Source organism: Nyctereutes procyonoides, unplaced genomic scaffold, assembly GCF_905146905.1.
Source record: "Nyctereutes procyonoides isolate TBG_1078 unplaced genomic scaffold, NYPRO_anot_genome, whole genome shotgun sequence".
NCBI classification, from domain to species: Eukaryota; Metazoa; Chordata; class Mammalia; order Carnivora; family Canidae; genus Nyctereutes; species Nyctereutes procyonoides.
The window spans coordinates 57256102-57278448 of record NW_026575049.1 but is presented as its reverse complement, the minus strand read 5'-3'; the positions used below and the strand labels follow the sequence as shown (position 1 = coordinate 57278448).

General features: G+C 33.5%; 1 protein-coding gene across 2 annotated transcripts in view; it reads left to right on the top strand.

Annotated features, from left to right (window-relative positions):
* Positions 1-22347, top strand: part of CCDC88A (coiled-coil domain containing 88A) — a 127062-nt gene that overhangs the window by 22833 nt on the left and 81882 nt on the right. For both annotated transcript variants that reach the window (XM_055328392.1, XM_055328391.1), the window contains exons 3-5: positions 7271-7379; positions 17177-17246; positions 19214-19272. In XM_055328392.1, the coding sequence (XP_055184367.1) occupies positions 7271-7379; positions 17177-17246; positions 19214-19272 (238 nt within the window). The remainder of the gene's footprint in view (positions 1-7270; positions 7380-17176; positions 17247-19213; positions 19273-22347) is intronic.

Genomic DNA, 22347 nt, shown 5'->3' with positions numbered 1-22347 from the left:
TTTATGTAAAACAACATTTTCTTTTCAGCATTCTGAGTTTTTAACTGTGATTTCATGACCATGCTGCTGTTTGTCTTTGTTCGCTATCACATATAATCTGATTTCTGCAATACAGTCTCCTTGTTTTTGTAAGTAGCTGGTTCTGGTTGGTGCTTTACTTTGGAGGCCCACTTTTCCAGTTATACTCATTTGCCTTGGGCTATTCTTAATTCTCTTGCACTAAGGATAAATCAGTCACAGGTCAGATTTGGCCAGTCTTACTACTATTCTTCCTTGTTCTATAGATCTCAAATTGTAGGTTAGGACTCTGTTATTTCAGCTGATCTTTGGGATACGAACCTTTGTGGGGAGTATCTATTCTGGGCTGCCAAATGAGTTGTTAGCTTGGAGAATGTCATCTCATTACTCTTATTAGGAAACAACCATTTTTGAAACACTATGCTTAGTCTCAGTTTGTATATTATTTTTATTTACTCAAATAACGTTGTTAGGACATATGCTACTTTTTAGGGATAATAATGTGAATAATAGGGGTGCCTGGGTGGCTCAGTGGTTGGGTGTCTGCCTTTGGCCCACGGCGTGATCCCGGAGTCCTGGGATCGAGTCCCACATCAGGCTCCCTGCGTGGAGCCAGCTTCTCCCTCTGCCTGTGTCTTTGCCTCTCTCTCTGTGTCTCTCATGATTAAATAAATGAATAAAATCTTTAAAAAGAATGTGAATAATATATGGTTTCTGCTGTCAAGGTACTTATAGTCAAGTGAGAAAATGAGAGGCGTAAAGGTATTTAAGCTAGAAGGCCTATGATAGAGTATGTACCAAAAAAAAAAGAGAATGGTTGTTTACACTATTTACTCAGTCTAGGATTGTGAGGACAACTCACCATTAGAAGATATAATAATGTAACTGACTACATTAACATAATTAAAGAAGAAGAATCAGATGGAAATAGATGTAGGAAAACAAGTAAAATTCAGCACCCATTCAGATACTGAGTAAAGAATAGAAGGGAACTTTACTTTAACCCGAAGGAGGGTATATATAGGAAAATTACAGCAAACGTTATACGTTAATGGTGAAACATTAAAATCTGTTTTACTAAATTTGAGGAGATAAGGAGATAAGGCTCTTACCTTCATTATATGTTGATTCAGTAAGTAAAGAAATAGAAATTAAGTGTCAGATGGGAGAAGAGGAAATAACTGTTATTTGCTGATGCTAAAAAAATGTTTTATACTAGAAAGCCCAAGAAAATGAACTGAATAAACTAAACTTTGAAAGGTGGTTAATCAGAAGTGTAATATATAAAAGCTGCAGTTTTCCTATTATTTTTATTATTTTTAAAGATTTTATTTATTTTTTTCATGAGAGACACACAGAGAAAGAGACAGAGGCAGGGACACAGGCAGAGGGAAAAGCAGTCTCCATGCAGGGAGCCCGACATGGGACTCGATCCCAGGACTCCAGGATCATGCTCTGGGCCAAAGGCAGGCGCTAAACCACTGAGCCACCCCGGGATCCCCCAGTTTTTCCTATTATACACTAGCAATGACCAAATATGCAATATAGTAGAAAAAATCATTTCACAAACAAAAGCCTAATAAGAAAAAAAAAAACAAAACTTGGGATCCCTGGGTGGTGCAGCGGTTTGGCGCCTGCCTTTGGCCCAGGGCGTGATCCTGGAGACCTAGGATCGAATCCCACGTCGGGCTCCCGGTGCATGGAGCCTGCTTCTCTCTCTGCCCCCCCCCCCCCTCTCTCTCTCTCTCTGACTATCATAAATAAAAATTAAAAAAAAATCTTTAGAAAAAAAAACTTAAGTGTATGAGATCTGTGTGGGAAATTTTAACAATTTTACTGATGTAAATGTCAGTGTTTTCAAATTATTATTGTTAATAAGATCCTAATAATTCTCGACAAGGTTTTTCCTAGAACCTTTTAAATATCCTAAAATTCAGAGAAAAGAGCAGCATATATGACTAATCAGGACAATTTAGAAAACAAAAGAGAGGGGCTTGCTCTAATAGAATCAAGATAATAAAACTATAGGGATATTGGAAAGGTTTTTAAGACAGAAATAGACAAATGGGCTAAGGGAACACAACAGACTCCACTAGTAGGCTCATACTTCTATGGGAATCTAATATATCATAGAGATCAGTGGGAAATAAACTCTTTAGTAATTGGTGTTGGGATAATTGATTATCAGTATTGAAAAAACTACAAATTATATTCAAAACAACCTCCAAAAGCACCAACAGACAACCTATGAGAATAGGAAAATTTAGTAAGGTTTCTAAAGGTAAAAGCAATACACAAAAATTGATAGCATTCATATATCAGTAATAACTTATTAGCACATATATTTTAAAAGTATTACATTCACTCTAACAGCAAAAATGAGGAGGCACTTAAGCACATAGTAATAAAAATTCTTCTTAGAGAAAATTATAAATTGGTTTTGAAGAACTCGATGGATCTGACTCCAAAAGCACAGGACAAAAGCAAAATTAGACAAAGGGGATTGCATCAAACTAAAAACTTATGCAAAATACAAGAAACAATCAACAAAATGAAAAGGCAATCTACACTAGTTATCAAAAATAATTACAATAATAGACTATGATCCATTGAATATTACAGGGAATCATTAGTATGTATTGATATAAATAAATAAATTGATGATCAGATTATTGACATAATTACAAAGTATGTCTTCACAAAAAACTTAATAATTACAAAAGAAAAATATAGAGAAAACTGGCAGTTACCAGTTTAATCAAGTGATAAAAGAGAATGTTATCAGTAATGAGACAAATTGAAATCATGCACCATCTCTTAGGATACATTGAGAAAAGCCACATCTTTTCTGTGTTTTTGCTTTCAAATATATATAACCTGAACTTAATTATGAATCAGACACAGTCTAATGAGGTAAACCCAATTGAAGGACATTCTGTGAATAACTGGCTTCAACCTTTTAAAGTGCCTAAGTCATGAAATTCAAGGAAAGACAGAAGCTGTTCCAAGCTGAAAGAAACTAAAGATGGAAGTTCAGACTACTGAATGAGAAGTGTGATTCTGAATTAGATCTTTTTCATAGAAAGGATACCCATTCATTATTTGGGAATAACAAACTTGGATGAATTCTAAATATGGGATGATAGTAAGATATTAATTTCCTGATTTTGACAATTATACATGTTTTTAGAAAATAAACACTAAAATATTTGGAGATTATTGAATGTTGGGTCAGCAACTTATGAGGTTTGGGAAAAAGACTACTTGGCCACACAACTTTTCTGTAAGTTTGATACTGCCCCATAAATTACTTGGACTCCATTCTTTTCAGGTTTTAAATTTTTTTCCTCTGCTTTGGATTTTTTTTATTCCTGTCTACTATTAAGACATGCAATGTGGGACACCTGGTAGCTCAGTGATTAATCGTCTGCCTTTGGCCCAGGGCATGATCCTGGAGACCCAGGATTGAGTCCCACATTGGGCTCCCTGGGTGGAGCCTGCTTCTCCCTCTGCCCATGTCTCTGCTTTTCTCTCTGTGTCTCATGAATAAATAAATAAAATCTTAAAAAACAAAAAAAGAACATGCAGTGAATTTATCATTTCAGATAGGTATTTTTTAGCTTTAGAAGTTTCATTTGGGATTTTTCTTTAACAGTTTCCATTTCTCTCCACATAATGTTTGTGTTTTCTTTTTTAAGTCCTTTACAGTTGACCCTTGAATAACACAGGTTTGAACTGTGTGGGTCCACATATACACAGATGTTTTTAATAAATACAGTACAATACTGTAAATGTATTTTATAATTTTCTTAATTTTTTTCTCAAGTTTATTATAAGGATACAGTATATGTACATATACAAAATATATGTCAGTTGACTGCTTATGTTATTGACAAGGTTCTGAGAAACAGGCTATTAGTAGTTAAGTTTGGGGGCAAATCAAAACTTTTATGTGGTTTTTTCGTTGTGCAAGGGGTCAGCACCTCTAATTCCACTTCATCTAAGGGTCTTCTGCATTTATAATGGTTTTTTAAAAGTCCTTGTCTTCTCTGTGTATAATCTCTTCTATTTCTGGGTCTGTTTCTATTGACTGTTTTTCTTTCCTGGTCATGAGTCACTTATTTTCCTTCTTTGCATGTCTAGTAATTTTTTTATTGTATAGTACACATTTTGATTATTACATTGTGGAGTGTCTAGATCCCTCCTCCTTTAAGAAGTGGTTAATTTTGTTTTGGCATGTTGTCAAGTTGCTTGTAATTAGCTTGATCTTTTCAAGGCTTATTTTTATAAGCTTTGTTGTGAAGGTTCTGGAATAGTTTTTACTCAACTGCTCTATTATTCTTACTTCTAAGATATTTTTCTGAGGTCTCTCTGCTAAATGCTCTGGGTGTTTATCAAGGTCTCTTTTACTCCAGCCAGTCAGAACTTGAATTTCTCTATTTTGTGAGCTTTGGTTGTTATTTAGCTTACAGCATTCCTGTAGTTATCCTCTACTCAGCCTTGTGGATTTAGGGTACACATGCACAACTTAGTATTTAGCCAAAATCTTAAGGGCATATATTTGGAGCTCTCTTATATGTTAGGATAGTTCTCTTGTCTCTGTATTCTTTTCTGAAAATTTTAGTTACTTCGGTTTCCTTGAACTCTTAAGTTTTGGGTCCTTCAGTTCAGTGAGACTTGGGCTATCCCTCCCAATACCTCATTCTGGAAAGTGCCTCACTGCTTCACTAAAGAGAATCTTGCTAGCATTGCATACCTGCTGTCCAAAGTCTGAAACAATTATTTCATTTTCTGTCCAGTTTTCTAGCTGTTTATAGCAAGAAGGCAAGTTTGGTACTAGCTGTTCCATCCTATTTGATATTTCAGCTTATTTTGGTTGTATTATTTTCTCATCTAATGTTGTGAGCAATCTCACTGTATGGTTCAACTGATCCGTTGTTGGGGATTGACTGTGTTAGTTTGGTCACATGACAAAGGATCAAAATGTTGGGAGTGTTGCCAAGAGAATACTTGAGGTAAAACGATAATTCTCAGTAAAACAATAATTCTCAGAGTATGGTTTGAGGATCCTCTCAGGGGTTCCAGAGGATCTTTCTACTTCAAAGTACATATCTGAGTAAGGCTAAATTTCCTTCATGTACATGAACCAATATACCACAAACAATAGATAGATGAATTCAGAAATAAAGTCAGGCAACCCTGTTTTTCAAGTTTAAATTAGATATTAAAGAGATGTGTCAAAATAGTGCTATTCTTCTCACTAACTTTTTTGCTTTGATATGTTTAAGCATGTAATTTATTATTTTAAAAATAAGTTAACAACTAAATCTCTGTGAAGCCTTCTCAGTTTTAATTTCTATTACAGAAAATATAGCCCACAAAAACAAAAGTTGTTTGGAGCCTAAAAGTTTGAGAATTATTAAAATAAAGCACCAATAAAGTCTAATCTGTCTGGGGAAGGAACTGAAGGTGTTAGGAGTGTAATGAACTGGGTAAAAAAGGGAAGGATTAAGAAATGAGTTTATTCACTTCCTCTTTTGTATAGTTATCAATTTCTTTACTTTTCTGCGTTCTTGTGTGTAGGTATGGCAGTTAAAGTTATAATCATAGGACAGTACTCTGTCCCAACAACTGCATAGGTTCCTGCTTTATGATATGTGTTCAGCCCTTGCATAGGAAATCCTGATTTAATGTCTACTGTTTCAACTGAAACAGTAGATTAAGAAACAGACATTTGTTAATTGCTCTTTCTCTAGCCTGACCTCTTTGCCCTAATGAGGAGCTAGCTCATACCTGCTTGTGTTCTAGCATCAACTTCCCTTCTGTTCTAGTGTCACCACTTGTACTTGAATTTCCTATTCTTCTTAAAAAGAACATAAGTTAAAAAAAAAAAAGAACATTATTTGTCTTTGTCTTGCTTATTATCAAATGCCTCCAATGTCCATTTGTATGTTGCAAATGGCAGGATTTCCTTTCTCAAGGCTGAATAATAATTCTAATATATACATATAAGGTGTGTGTATCTCACATCTTCTTTGTGCATTTATCTGTTGATGGACAGTTATGTTGTTTCCCTGTATTGGCTATTATAAATAATACTGCAGTGAACATGCAGATATCTTTTCAAGATTCGATTTTCACTTCCTTTGGCTTATATATTGAAAAATGGGGTTGCTTGCTAAATCATACAGTAGTTCTATTTTTAATTTTTTGATGAACCTCCACAGTGGATGCAACAATTTATATTCTTAACAACAGTGCACAAAGAGTTCCCTATTCTCCACATCCTTGTTAACAATTGTTATCTCTTATGTTTTTGAGGTAGCTCTTTTAACAGATGTAAAGTGGTACTTCATTATGCTTTTGATTTGTGTTTTTTTGATTAATTATATTGAGTACCTTTTCATGTACTTATTGGCCATTTGTAGGTCTTTTTTAGAAAACTGTCTGTTCAGTTTCTCTACCCATTTTAAAATCAGACTGTTTGCTGTTGAGGTTTTTTTTAAAAAAATATACTTTGGATATTAACCTCTTATCAGTTATATGATTTGCAGTTATTTTCTCCTATTTCATAGGCTGCCTTTTCATTTTGTTGATGGTTTCCTTTGTTGTGCAGAAGCTTTTTAGTTTTATGTAGTTACACCTCTTTATTTTTGTTGTATTGCCTTTGCTTTTGGTGTTAATTGAATTTCTCATTCTAAACCATGCTCTATTTTTCCTCAGTTTCTGCTACCTCAGAATCATTCAACCATTTGTTTTCATTGAATCTAAAGTTTACGGAAGATTAAAGATTAAACCTGTGTCATAACTACATTGTTTAATTTTTGCGGGACAGTGCCTGCTCAAATATTCAGTGAGGAGATACAGCATTTCTTGGTTATTAGCTCATATTTTATATTCTTGATTTAAATAGATTTATTTTGGGTGATGGAAATACATATATTTAAGGGAAAGAAGAGGTTAATCATCCCAGGAAGATGAAGAAACAAATTGAGAATGAAGGACAATATCTGACTTATGTTTCAAATTTCTTTTGCCATTGTCTTAGAAATATCAAATGCATTTATATTAATTAGAAACACAGAACACATGTCAAAAAAACCTGTCCTTTTGGATCATCTCTTAATGCATATGGATATATAATTTTTTTAAAGAAAAAATTCATTCTGTGGTTATTTTCAGTCATCTGTAGGATAATAGGTATATTGCGATATAATTTTAGACTAAAGCATGTGTTCTTAATTTCTTACAGTAATCCTAAATCGGAGAGTCAGAGAGTAAATAAAAAAGTCAACAATGATGCCTCACTTAGAATTCATAATCTTTCCATTTTGGTGAGACAGATAAAATTTTATTACCAGGTAAGTGGTCCTTTTTTTTATTTAGTATTTTAATAAATGCTTGTGTAATCACATTTTTGTGTAATAACAAAAGGTGAGTATCACTCACCTAACATATACTAAATGCTTATTACCTGCCAGATACTGGTTTATTTGCTGAAGATAGAGCAGTATTGATATAATTTATTACTTATGCAGTATTAAAGATACAAACAAGCACTTCATAATTATCTAATTTTAAAAATAATTATTGTATTTTATAAATTTTTAAAACCAGTTCCTAGTTTCTGAGAGCTTCAATACTGCAACACTTTAAGTTACTTGAATTATGCCTTTGAAAAGTGTATTTTTTATTGTCCTTTTTAAAACTAAAATTGGATCATATTTCAGAGTTTAAATATGATCATTCTTCAGGCTATTGTATAATATACCTTAAGAATTGCTGTAAGCTACATTACACAAATTTTGGTATGTTGTATTTTTAAAAATATTTATTTTTATGCATTTTCTCATTTTGTTGTGGTTTCTTATTCTACTTTAGAAGCATGTCTTTAGATTTCTGAACTTATTTTTCAAGAATGTTCTTTGTTTTTTTGATTAAAGAATATAGTTTCTGTGATACTGATTCTTTGACATTTGTTAATAGTTACTTGGCTTGTCTCATTATGTTGTTAGTTTTTATTAAAATTTCATGTAAATTTCAGAAAGATAGGTACTGTCCAGTTCTTTGAGTGCAGGGTCAGAGCAAGTTTGTTTGTTAATTGCGTTTTTCAACCTTTTATGGCCTGTTTAATTTTGTCTCTCGATCTGTCAGTTATTGAGAAAGAAAAGTTGGAGTCTCCCATTATGATGATAGATTTGTCAAGTTTGCCTTTATCCACTTGAAAGCTATGTGATTGAATGCAAATGAGTTAAATTTTTGAATTATTATGGAGAATTATACTGTTTGTAAGTAATTGTTCCCACGTATTTTTTTTTCTACTGATTTAAATGTTTTCCATCCTCTGTTTTTTTAAATGCTACTCTCTATACATTCCATTTTTACCCTAGCAAAGGCCAAAATTAATATCTTTAATCTTTTATGAAATAGTACTATTGATGGAAGTTTTGGAATATAGGTGAGGTCTGGAGCCAACGACCAAGAAGGAATTCTTGACACGTCTTTGGTGCAAAATGGTGGTTTTATTAAACGACAGGATCTATGGGCAGGAAGACTTGCTGCCCCAGGCCTGTGAGGGGTGGCTGATTATATACCTGGGAGTTGGAAGGGGCTTGGGGATAGTGTACTCTCTAAGGAATTTTGGAAGCAAGATTTCCAAGACCTTGAGTGGACTAGCTATTATTGGGAAAAGGTCACTTACTATAGACTAATAAAACCTAAGTCATGAGACCTTCAGATGTATATCAGTGGACCATGTGCTTGGGGGATGATTGCCAACATGTATCTTGGGGGGTAGAGATAAAGGACATTTCTAAAGGAATTTTTATATGTTAAAGTAGACTTACAGGATCCTGGGGATCAGGCTAAGATTGCCTTCTGCCCTTAGCAAAGTATGAACATTGAGGCAGTTGAGTCTGTACAGGAATGTCACTCTCCCTGTTTCAAGGACTTGTCAATGTACTTTGTCCTCAGCTAGTCTTCTGTTCCCTCATCACTGTGATCTTAGAATACTTTAACTCCAGTCATTCCAATGATGACTTTTAAGCTGTTCTTGTCTTGTATTTTAGCTCTTTTTTTTAAAAAAAACCCATAGATTAGATATGGTAAATACTGTTAAATAAATAGAATCAATATCCTTTTAGATCAAGCTATGTGTTTTCCTTTTTTTTTTTTTTTTAATTCCCTCTCATGGGATTTTCTTTTTTATATCAGAACTGTCTCTGGTATTATTTTCTTACTGAAATATACCCTTTAAATGTTTATTTAGAGAGGACTTATTAATGATGAAGTTTCTCAATGTTTATTTGTCTGAGAATGCCTTTATTTTACCCTTGTTCCTGAAAGATAGTTTTATTGGGTATGCAGGTCTTTGTTAACAATTACTTTTCTCTCAGTGTTTTACAGATTTTATTCTTCTATCTCAGGATTCCTTTTTGTTCTGGAGAAAGCTATCAATCTAATTTTTGTTCTTAGGTTAAATTATCTTTTTTCTCTGGCTGCTAATATTCTCTTCTAAACTCTCTTTCCTGTTAGTCTCATATCCTTTTTTGCCTCTCATATGTGTCAGATCTTCTGTTTAACCCACTGTTTAACTTTTGACTCAGTAATTCTTTCTTTCCTTTGGAGAAGTTCTGTTTAATTCTTTTTCTCTTTGCTTTTCTGCTTATTAATCATTATTTTATTTCTTCAGAAATTAAATTTTTTTTCTATTTTAGATTTTATGCATGATAATTCCAAAATCTGAAGTCAGATCTGTGGGTACCTGAATATACCTTTTGTTTTCAGCTTGCTATTTCTTATGATAGTGGTGGCAGCAGTGGCAGTAAGGTGTGGGTGTATATTAATTGTGACTTTGTTTTGGGTGGGAGGGAATTTATTTGTGAGAATACTTTTGTGTCTGGGCCAAGGATATATTGCTCCAGAGAGGATTTGTTTCATTTGTGCAACTAGCCCAGAACCACTTTAATTTATTTTAAGTAGCACTATAATATTTAGAAGCAATACTTGTATACAATAGAACACTAGAAAAAATTGAGAAAATGCAAACATAATTTCAGTGCCTAGAGATTACCACTATTAGCATCTGAATGTATGTATTTCTGGAAAGCCTTTTTCTGCATTTGTGTATATGCAAATTATGTATTTATGTGTTTGCATTTTTTTTTAAAAGCTAGTACTACGTTATTGCAAATCCTTAGGGAAATAACCCTCCTCAGCCTCTACCAAAGGCCAAGAAAAACAGCTTTCTTGTCTTCCTTTGTATGGTTCAGTTTTTTTTTTCTGTTTTGTCTTTTAACTGAGGATTATATTTTTATTTATTTAATTTATTTAAAGATTTTATTTATTTATTCATGAAAGACAGAGAGAGATAGGCAGAGGGAGAAGCAGGCTCATGCAGGGAGCCTGATGTGGGACACGATCCCGGGACTCCAGGATCACGCCATGGGCTGAACCCAGGGATTGATTGATTGATTATTTGTTTGTTTATTTATTGTTCAGTCATTTGAAGAGAATTTTTAAAAACTTTACAGCATTGGGACGCTTGGGTGGCTCAGAGGTTTAGCGCCACCTTCAGCCCAAGGCATGATCCTGGAGACCCGAGATCAAGTCCCACATCGGGCTCTCTGCTTGGAGCCTGCTCCTCCCTCTGCCTGTGTCTCTGCCTCTCTCTCTATGTGTCTCTCGTGAATAAATAAATAAAATATTAAAAAAAAACCTTTACAGCACTTTTGGATTCCTTCCTTCCTTTCTAATATCTAGTACTCCTTATTGCCAGAAGTAAGTCTGTGCTAGGTTTTTAATAAATTTGTATTACTTGCCAATATTCCAGCTGTCATTTTCCTCAAGTTGACTTGAATAAATAAGACATCTATTTGTTTTTTAATATTGTTTCATATCAGTATTTTTAGATTTGAAACAAGTAAATTAAGTGATACAGTGACTTATTTTGACAGTCATCAATTTCATTCTTGTTAAAACCAGGCCAGATTTTTAATTTTATATTATCTTTAGGGAGATGGAAGTTTGCCTTGAAAATTTCAGCGAGATTCCTTGGAAGGCAAAGGAATTTCTGCATCAGAATCTTTTTTTTTTTTTTTAAGATTTATTTATTTATTTATTCATGATAGAGAGAGAGAGAGAGAGGCAGAGACACAGGAAGAGGGAGAAGCAGGCTCCATGCCGTGAGCCCGACGCGAGACTCCATCCCGGGACTCCAGGATCGTGCCCTGGGCCAAAGGCAGGCACTAAACCGCTGAGCCACCCAGGGATCCCCCTGCATCAGAATCTTAAGTCAGTTGTCAGTGCAACTTAATTCTATATGTATCCTATTGCTTTTGGGGTTTTATAAAACCGTTATATTGAAATATAGTTCATGTACTATACAGTTAACCCATTTAAAATGTCCAGTTCAATGGTTTTCAGTACATTTAGAGTGTTGTACATCAGTCAACCAATTTTAGAATAATTTTGTCACTCCAAAAAGGAACCCTGTGTCTATAAGCAGTTACTCCTATTTTCCCTATCCTGCACACACACATACCACCACCACCATTCCACTACCCCAGTGTTAGGCAACTGCAAAAACCTATTTTTGCCTCTAAAGATTTGCCTATTCTGGGAATTTCATAAAAATGGAATTATATACTACATGGTCTTTTGTTACTGACTTTTACCTAGCAGAATGATTTCAAGGTTTATTCATGTTGTGATATGTAGTAGTATTTCTTTTTTATTCAGCTTCTGTTGTCTTTTTGTCTTCCTCCTGCCTAAAGCCAGGTGTTGAAATTACCTTTTATTAATCATGTTAATCTAATGATACCATCATCAAGAAATTTGGGGAAGAGCAAATTGTGAAATCCATCAGTTTAGCAGTTTAGATAAATGGTTTTTAATGAAGGGTGCTTTTATCCCCTCGGCAACATTTGTCGGTGATTAGAGACCTTTTTGGTTGTCACACAAAGGAATACTACTGCTATTTGGTGGGTAGAAGCCAGGAATGCAGCTAACTATCCTGTGATCCACAGCACAGTTTCCTAAAACTAAGAATTATCCAGCCTAAAATGTTAATAGTGTCAAATTTGAGAAGTCCAAATATTTATAATGCCAAGTGATTTTATTATTAACATTTTGACTTGTCTTGAATTGTCACCATTTTTTCAGACACATCGGTAAATATTTCATTAACATTTGCTGGGTGACCAGTTATATATACCCTTTTGTTTTTATTAATCCGAGTTTGAATATAATGGACTAATTAGGGCTAGAAGTGATTGAATATCTTAACATTTTGTCAGTACTGTTTCAGGTACATATAAAACACAAAACATTCTGAAGGTTGAAATTCTTGTATCATTCCCCTGTGTTTTTCCTTTAGAATCAGTTTATTAAACCATTTCTGCCATCAACTCAGTGTTTCGTATCCTTAGATAAGATGTTTCCAAGACACTTTTAAAGTATCTTCAGGAATAGACCAGCTGCCTTATTTACATAATTAATTGATTTACTAAATTTTTTCCCTCATGTATGTAACCAAGACACACATGGCCTGTTTAATATAAGACAGATTTCTAAGTTAAAGTCTACATCAGTGCAGTTCTTGTCACCTGTTAAGTTACCTATCTTTTTTATTCCCTCTGCCTGCCACTTCCCCTGCTTGTGCTCTCTCTTTCTCTATCAAATAAATAAATGAAGTCTTAAAAAAAATAATAAGCTGAATCATTTGAGGCTCAGAAATAAAAGAACACTTTACTATTAAAATTTTTAAATTTATTAGGAAACTTTTGCATGGTTGATGTCATCAGTATTAAAAACAAAATGGTCTGGTACCATTAATCTAGTTGCCAGAAAAGGCTGGTAGTTTTTAAGGTTTTGTTTAGCCTCTGTTATAACAAGCAACATTTGGACTATTAACAAAACTTAGGAGCCAAAGAAACGAGACCTTTGTGTTTTATACGACACATACTTTATATTTCATCACATTTTTGACATTTTGGTCAGATGCTCTTTTTAATGCCATTCATTTCCTTTTTTTCTGTAAACTATTAAAATACAGTAAAATAAATCTTAATTCTTTCTTTCTTTCTTTCTTTCTTTCTTTCTTTCTTTCTTTCTTTCTTTCTTCAGAAAGGGAGGGTGGGCTGAAGGAAAGGGGGAGAGAGAATCTTGAGCAGACTTCATGCCCAATGCAGAGCCCCATGTGGGGCTCAATCTCATAACTCTGAGATCATGACCTGAGCCAAAATCAAGAGTTGGACACTTAACCACTGAGCCACCCAGGTGCCCCTTAATGTTTTTCACTAATAACACAGATAAAAGGACAAATATAAATACTATGATAAATATAATTGTTTGAATTTTTAAAATAGATTGGAAGAGACTCTTATATTTTAGAAATCTTTGAAACTTATATTTAGTACTGTAGTAATGTGCATTTTGCTCAGCGTGTGTGTGACTCAGGAAAGGAAGATGAGCCCAGCCCTTTGCCAGAAGTGTTGTTTAACTACTTACTATGAATATAGTTTATGGATAACTTCTAGGAAGAAGGAGAAGCCTAGTTTAAGTTATCTTTAAAGAATAACTAAATACTGTCTGTGACTGGCACAAATGTGTGAAATAGTTTTTCTTACAGTGCTTTAGCAACTGAACTTTAATTCACAGAAACTTGTATATCAGGAAAAAAACCCTTTTTAGATAGTCAACTAAAAATAATAAACCATTTTTTATAGAAAAGTGTAGGTCAAAAAAAGTAATGGGAATAAAACTACTTGTATCTATCAGAGCACTTTTCTATTAACATAATTTCTGCCAGTTTTCTGTTTTGTCTTTTTCTTTTTTAAACATTGCTGTTCTCCAGATCGTTCTACATGGTTTTCATATGAGGATAGAATTTCTCCCTGTTCTGTGAAAATTTGCTTAAATGGTCCTGAAAATTCTCAAATTCTTTGTATTTGAATACTTGAATACCTTCTTATCTCTACCTCCAGTAATCCTTTTCATTCCGTGCTTTGTTATTTTTATCCTTAGAGCTTATTATCAAAACAATTTTACTTATTTTCTGTTTACCCTACTAAAATGTACATTCCACAAGAGCACAGATTTTTGTTTGTTCATTACTGTATTTCCAATGTCTACTACAGTGTCTGGCGGATAATAAACACAGAAAATAGTTGTTGAATAAGTAACTGCCCTGATTTCCTCATAACTTTCTCAGCTGTTCAGTTGTATTGCTAAAATTCCTTCTCCATACTTTTTAATATTTTTAATCACTTTTCTAACAAAGTAAAGTATCTTCACTAGTTCATATACATGTGTGTTATCATCCGTAACCCTTCAATTAATTTATTCCTCCTACTTAAAATCATATTTATCCTGGGCTCATTTGTGTATCATTTTTCCATTGCATTAGCACCTTAATGATGAGCACCTTTAGAACTAAGTGAAGTCTGGAAAGTCTAGGGTATATAATAGAGCTTTAACAGTAGCAGTCAGGTGTTTTTAGCCTCTGATATCTTTTATGTGTTCTCTCTGTTTTTCAATGTTACTTGTAATATTAGAATAGGGAAATAGGAATTTCTACAAAAATGTAGCTATAATCCTCTGAAGAACTTATAGAACCAGACAGAGGTTTTAGAATAATTTGAGTTTTTTAAAAATTTGTATAGTTTTTACCTGACTTACCTAATATTAGTACTTTCAGAAATAACAAAATTAGTATTTGAAAGTAAAGTAAAAGTAGAGTAGAAAAGTAGACTTTCTCACATTAACTATTTTATAACGTTTATCACTTTAAAAACTTTATACTTTTATTTCCTACCTTTCCCAACAAAAGTCACATACATGGTAAGTCATGGAACTTTCATTTAAGCCTAGGCTTTTGGACTCTACTCCATCAGAGTATGCTATGCTGGGTATAAGATTCTACGATACTAAAGTACGTTTTTAGATACATGGAAACAAGTTTGAATTTAGCAGTTTCCTGTAGAAATTGTGTCATCCAAATATAATAGAATTTCATACTGTTAAAAGTGAAACACATGAGCTTATTGATGATACCATATGGTGAAAGAATCTTTGAGGTTGCTTTCATCTTTGTAAAGAGACTGAATTAGTATGAGGAATGGGGTAACAGAATAGAGAGAGAATGGGGAGCCAACTGAGGAAGAGGCTACAAGGGATGAGCTAGTACCATATATATTGAATATTACTGTTTGGCTGGACAGCTTTGTTATAACAGTGTACCAACATAAAATGTTATATGGCAAATCAATATAATAAATTGCCTTGAAAAGTTGATATTTTCTAGTATGATTTATCAGTTTTCACTCATGTTATCCCAAAATAAGAGGTGTAAAATGAGAATTAATCCTTTCTTGAAGTTGAAATAAAGCTTTTTTCTAATAATTGGGGAGCTCTTTAAATTTAATGCCTCTTTTTATGATACTGAATTTGAATATTCTTTGTTCTGACTTAAACTGTCTCCACTAAATGGAAGAGACAAAATAGTGATTACTTTTATTTATACATCTCTTATTTATGATTTCTTTTACATATGTTCAAAACAGTCCTGATAATTCTGCTTCAAGTCAAGGAAACTAAAAATTAGAAGAATTAGAAATTTATTCCTTTAAGTCCATTGCTGTTACCTACTTAGCTCATAGCATGTTACATCTGAGGTAACTTGAACTGGAAAATTCATTTATTAAATTACCAGATTCGGCCTCAGTCTTTGGAGTAAGTGATTTTAGCAGTTTTTGATGCTTATTCTTAATATTGTTAATTATTTATCTAACCGGGTACACATACAGAGTATATACTTTTTCTTTAAATATATGCATGTTTTTGGTAATAGTTTTTTAAAGGCATAGTAAATACAACACTGAAGAAAATGCTTTGAAAAATTCTTATATATGTCTACAAAGAATTACAGATAAAAGGTTAATTCTAATGAGCCTCTGGTACATGTCACATACTGGCTATGGGAAAATGTTTTTTTGGATTTAGAATTAACACATCTGAAAGGACAATACAAGTTAACTTTTCATGGTATTTGCTCCTTCATCATAATATCAAGTAAAGAGTGATTCAGAGAGAATGAAGTACTTTTAAAAACTTATTCCTTGATAACTAGTTATGTTTGAATATGTAGCGGAAGCCAAATTGTAAGGACATTCACAGTTATTTCTATAATCTTGCCAAGATTCAGTAATATCCCAGGGCACCTATCAGTCCTATAGCCTGATTCATCCCAGGTCCTTTGTAGCATGTCACTATTAGTAATGACAGATGCATTGTCTCCCTTCATTTCCTCAACAAGGGGGTAGAATAAATGGAAGATGCACAGTTGATTTTTACCTAAAATGAGTAATTTGAAAGCATTCAATTCTTTCTGAATCATCCTGTACTATCAGAATGCGAGGATATTCTTATCACTGAAAGTTTGACAAAAATCAAAGTAAACCTCTATTATAGAGAGAGAAATAATGATTTACTGAGGAAGAGCTCACTTGCATGAAATGATCGTAAGATGCAATTTTTAATGAAGTATTAATTCCCTTAAAGAGAAGTAACAAAAGATCAAAAAAAGTATACACACTTGATCTTTTATTGAGGAATGTTGTTTAAATATCTAACACCTAAAACTTACATTTCCAAATAAATACTGGACCTGTTCCACTTGGACACTTATTTTGTAGGTGGTATTTTTTTTTGAATATTTTACTTATTTATTTGAGAAAGAGTGAGTGAGAGAGAGAATGAGCAGGGGCAGAGGGAGAGGGAGAAGCAGACTCCTTGCTTAGTAGGGGGCCCAACAGGGCTCTCTATCCCAGGACCCTAGGATCCTGACCTGAGCCAAGGTTGATGCTTAACTGACAGAGCTACCCAGGTACCCCTATTTTGAAGGTATTAGATATGTTATTAAGCCTAGCTGACATTATAATTTTTGTTACTTAATTCATTAACTTAAAGTTACAAAAAGTTTCAGACACTTCAGTGTCTTTTGAACAACTTGGATAACTTCTTTCACCTTTTTAAAAGCTTTTTAATGGAAGTATAGCATATCTGCTATAGAGAAGGGCACAAATCGTAAGTTATAGCTATTTGATAATTATCTAGTCAGCATTACCCATATAACAATCTTTGGGGTGTCTTTTTACAGGAGACTTTGCAGCAGTTGATCATGATGTCATTGCCAAATGTCTTAATCATTGGTAAAAATCCTTTTTCTGGTAAGTATTAAACTAATGTGATAGTAGCCTTAACTTTGTGTAATACTGTAATGCTGATCAAGATCTTATTTAAATGAACACAGTAGGTTTTTCATGACTCTAGGGAAAGTCAGAGGTGATACTCCATTTTGTAGAGAGAAAATAAACTCAGAATATTTATAATATGTAGATGGGATTAAGTACATTTTATGTTAAGTTCAGTGTTTTTTCAGCTCTGCCAAATCGGTACTTTTCTGTAATGATTTTTAGTGTCTCATCATAAACAAGTATAGAAGATAATGTGGGTACAAGATTCAGGGAACATAACCTTAGGAAAGAAGTGATTTTGAAGTAATTTCTAGGTTTATATTCATACATCTGCTATTTTTCATTGCTAGAGCAGTTCAAATATAAGATTTTACTGATTGGTGTTATCATTTATATTAAACTACTTCTAAATGGAAAGATGAGAAACAGCTTTTTTCGATCATTTAAATTATTTTCTTCAGAAATTTCTGCCTTTTGCCAGATTTTAAATGTGACCTATTCCGAGTTTTAATTTTTAAACAATTGGAGAAATTAGTAGCTACTAACCAGTTCAACAGTGGACTTACTCTTTTAGGCTACCCATAACCCAAATCCAAGTGTATCTTCTCTAAACCCCACCCCCCATTCTCATTCAAAACAAACAAAAATAAACACTAAAATCAAACAACTGTTTTTCCTGAGGAAATTACCACTTAGATGAGGTAAATTAGGAGTTTAGATAGTCTTTAGAGATATTCTGGGATATTTGATTTTACAAAGTAAAAAATGAAAAAAAATTTTGTGTGTAAAATGGAATTTTCAATTTCACATGCATTTAGTAATTACCTGCCAAATTATAGAGACCAGGAATATAAAGAAAATGGCCTGTACTCTGGAAGATCTTGTGCTTTGGTGAGAGATGCAGAGATGCCTGGGAAATTATGTAATAATTAATACAAAATAGAGCTATATAAAAGTACTAGTAAGGCATATAAAATATACAGCCATCATTTATAAGGTTGGCAGGTTAGTGAGGGTTGGAGACCATTGGTAGGTAGTTTGGCCAGAGAAGACTACACCACAGTGTTAGTGAGCTGTACCTAGGATTGTTATTAGTAAGGTATTCACTAGAGGGATGAATGTAGGAAAGAAAGAGAGTGACAGAAGTGAAGGCAGAGGAGTGCAGATGTACATATATTTGGGAAAGGTGATTAGCGTGTCTAAGAAGGTAGGTTGTTTCCTGGAGGATAGAGGGAGATGTTTGAAAAGAAGTTTAGGACTTGTCATAGACAAATTGCCCTGATGGTGAAATTCTGGACCTAAGAAGTGATTTTTTTTATTTTTGTCCCCTATATGTTTTGAGAAAATCTGAATTTTTGAGTATTGTTTAACAGCAAATGTACTCTCCAGGTCTATTATAAATCATTAACTGTATCCGGCTTATTACATACATTCATTTTACCATCCTTGCTGTAACATTTAATTAAGCTTTTGATCCTCATGAGTATACACAGTGGAAACCCATTTAAATTTTATAGGTAGATAAATCATGAGATAGGTGTTTTAGAAAGAAAATGTTAGTAGGCCTAAAAGAAACCAGACCTATTAGGAACCACTGGCCTGAATTTGTGACAGGTCTCTATATCAGCAGTTCTTCATTTGGCATGTTGTAATCATTTATGGAAAACTAGTGCATTTATAGTTAGCATACTTTATTGTATAGAGTTTTGAAGCCCGTTTTGTCTATACTGCAGCCCTTCAAAATGAACATCCTTGCCCATTTCTTCTGCTATTACCACATTATGCACACAGAGCTGCTTTTTTGAATTCTGCACTATACTTGCATACTTATCCTTGGGTCAAGTTGTTGTGAATGTTACCTTTAGAAGGGATTCTACTAATGTAAGAAAGAGAGTTGAACTAAAGTAAAATGTAGTACTTAGCAATCGTTTTTATTTCAGAACAAGGCACAGAAGAAGTTAAAAAGTTGCTTTTACTTTTACTGGGTTGTGCCGTTCAGGTAAGTTAAAATATTTCTTCGTATTTTCATTTTAATAACTTCTTTATATGTTTTTTCAGGCTCTAGTTTCTAAAAGACTTAGAGATGGGCTATTGCTTTTCAAAGTCTCTGTTAGGAATTTTTAAATAACTATGACCTTCTAAGGAGATTTTGAAGGAAAATATTTATTCTGTGATTTTATTTCAAACTTATATTATCAGATAGTTGTGTTACTTAAAAACTGTATTTGGGCAGCCCGGGTGGCTCACAGGTGTAGTGCCGCGTTCAGCCCAGGGCCTGATCCTGGAGTCCTGGGATTGAGTCCTGCGTCGGGTGCCCTGCATGGAGCCTGCTTCTCCCTCTGCCTGTGTCTCTGCCTCTCTCTCTCTCTCTCTCTCTCTCTCTCTGTGTGTGTGTCTCTCATGAATAAATAAATAGAATCTTTTTTAAAAAAAAAGAACACTATTTTTTTTTATTCTGAGGCTTATAATGGCCCTAAGTTTTTCAAATTTCCTTAAAGGGACTCTAAAAACTTCTCCTAAAACATCCTTATGATTCATGTGTGCATGTATGTATGTTACAAAAGAGAGGATTAACACCAGAGAGAGGCAGAAATTATGAAAAATGTTATTTAGGAGTTTAGATTATTATTGCCCTTTAGATGACTGATTATAATAATAGCTATGATTTATTAAATACCTGCTTTGTGTCAGGGATGATTCCTAAATAAGTTTTCTTATAGTATCTTTTTTTCACATAAGGATATCAGTGTTTACATAGGATGAAATTTAAATTACCCAAATTAAGACACTTGTGAGAGTCAGAAAAGGTACTGTTAACAATTAGAGTGGAACTGCATGTGTAAACTGAGACTGCTGACAATCCAAGATGGTTGCTCTAGATGCATATTGCCAACAGACCAAAGAGTTAAGTTGTTTTTTTTCTTTTTAAGATTTTATTTATTTATTCATGAGAGACACAGAGAAAGAGGTAGAGACACAGGCAGAGGGAGAAGCAGGCTCCACGCAGGGAGCCTGACACAGGACTCGATCCCAGGTCCCCAGGATCATGTCCTGCGCCAAAGGCAGGCACCAAACAGCTGAGCCATCCAGGGATCCCCCAAGAGTTAAGTTTAAACTCTGGTCCAACTTCAAACCTATTTCTCTATGTTGATTTTTCCTTTAATCAGCCATTTTTGAATGAATAATTACAGTGTTAAACTGTCTCAATTATTTGTGTAAACAAATAAATATTATTACCATGAGTAACTTTTTATACACATATGCCAGAAATCACAATTCTAAGAGAGTAGTATGGGTTTTAGAACTAACTGTTTAGGAGCTATATACTTACACAGAGCATATTATTAAAGTTTCATGCTGTGTAATACAGGTGTTTACTTCGTAGTTGATTAAATATTAAGTAAATATAGTGTTTGTGGCTATTGCTATTCTAATTTGGTCATCAGATCCTAAATTAGAAATACAGCCCTTAATTATTTACAGCCTTGAATACTGTATTTGCTTTTAAAAATACCTTCTGTTGATGAATGTTATGTAAATTTAAATAACATAGTGACAGCATAAATTTGGTTGTAACTTCTGGTTATTATTTGGTTGTTATTGCTGGTTACTAAAACTAGTAGCAGAACTAAGGACTTTTTATGAACAGTTTAGGGAAAGCCTGATATATTAAAGAAACCATCATTATTACCACCTGTAAAAGCAACAAAACCTTTATAAAATCTAAGCTACTGACACTTACTCTATTTTCTGTAACTGTAGTATCCTATATTTGAGATAGTTTAGATTTCATCCTGTCAGTATTTGGGAGCCACTGAAGCTAATGACATCAAATACGTAACAGAATGTCCTGTCATCCTTTAACTGCCTGTATGAACAATTAGAAATCTTTGTTGATACGAAGAGTCAAAATGTACTTCAGGCAGGACAAGAAACTATTGACAAAACCGGTCAGCTAACAAATACTGTTTACATGCTTTCTAGAGTATAATCTCTATTGTAGAAAATCTGTCCTTGTGTAATTAAACAGCTTAAAAGTCTAGTTTTTAATGTAATATGTGGCGCAAAATGTTTTTCCACAACAGGATTAGTTTTATTTGTTAAACTTGTGATTCATAGGTATAAACAGTAAGTTAAAGTTTGCTGATATGATATTGACGTCTAAGAATTCAGTGGGCCGCAAGTTTTAAAAGATGCCGTATTCATGAAAAGAAATAGAAATGGAAGGAAGCATAAGGAAATTGGAAACAATTTGTTTCTTTTGAAGAAGAAAGTATGAAGTTTTTAAGGGGAAGCAGAATTCAAAAATAGTGGTCACTGTCCAAACATCTTACCTCACAGAATGAATTTATGTTTAAGACTTTTTATCCTTAATGCACATAAATATAACCCATAGGAATAACTTTGAATACAAAGAATACTGCTCAAGGCCAGGGCTTGATATTTCCATTATTGACTAATTAAACCAGTCCAGTTCTACCAGAATCTTTTTTAGTGGATAACACATTTTCTGAACCAGTTCTGAGCATCAACTAAAATTTTTATGGACACATTGCTCTGCATTCCATCCTTGAGATAGTTGAGAGTCCCAAGAGAAATCATCGTACACAGAAGGAAAAATTTTTGGAGTGTATGTTGCTTGGAAATATCTTTGTTTCAAAGACCATATAAAATTTAGCAGAACTTAGTTTTATATTAGTACTGACTATTCAGTATCCAAAAATAATATGTATTTTGGACTTTTGCAGGTTTGCATGATGTTGAAAGTAACTGAGTGTCAAGTGTGGTTGGAATTAAAATTCTGACCTTTATGTGAGCCTTTACAAGCAATTCTAACACTAGTATTTGATTCAGAAACTATTTTTGAACTTGATCAGCTTGAGGGCTACAGCCTATTGTTTTCCTACCAGGTATCTGTAAAACATCTTTAAAATTAGCATTTTTAGAACATTAAGTATCCCATTACATTTTGGGGAAGTAAAACAATACATAGCTTCCAACTGAGGCATTTTTTTTTTCTGAGAATACATGAAAATAGCAAATGTAGCTTAATACAAGGATGGGATTTTTTTTG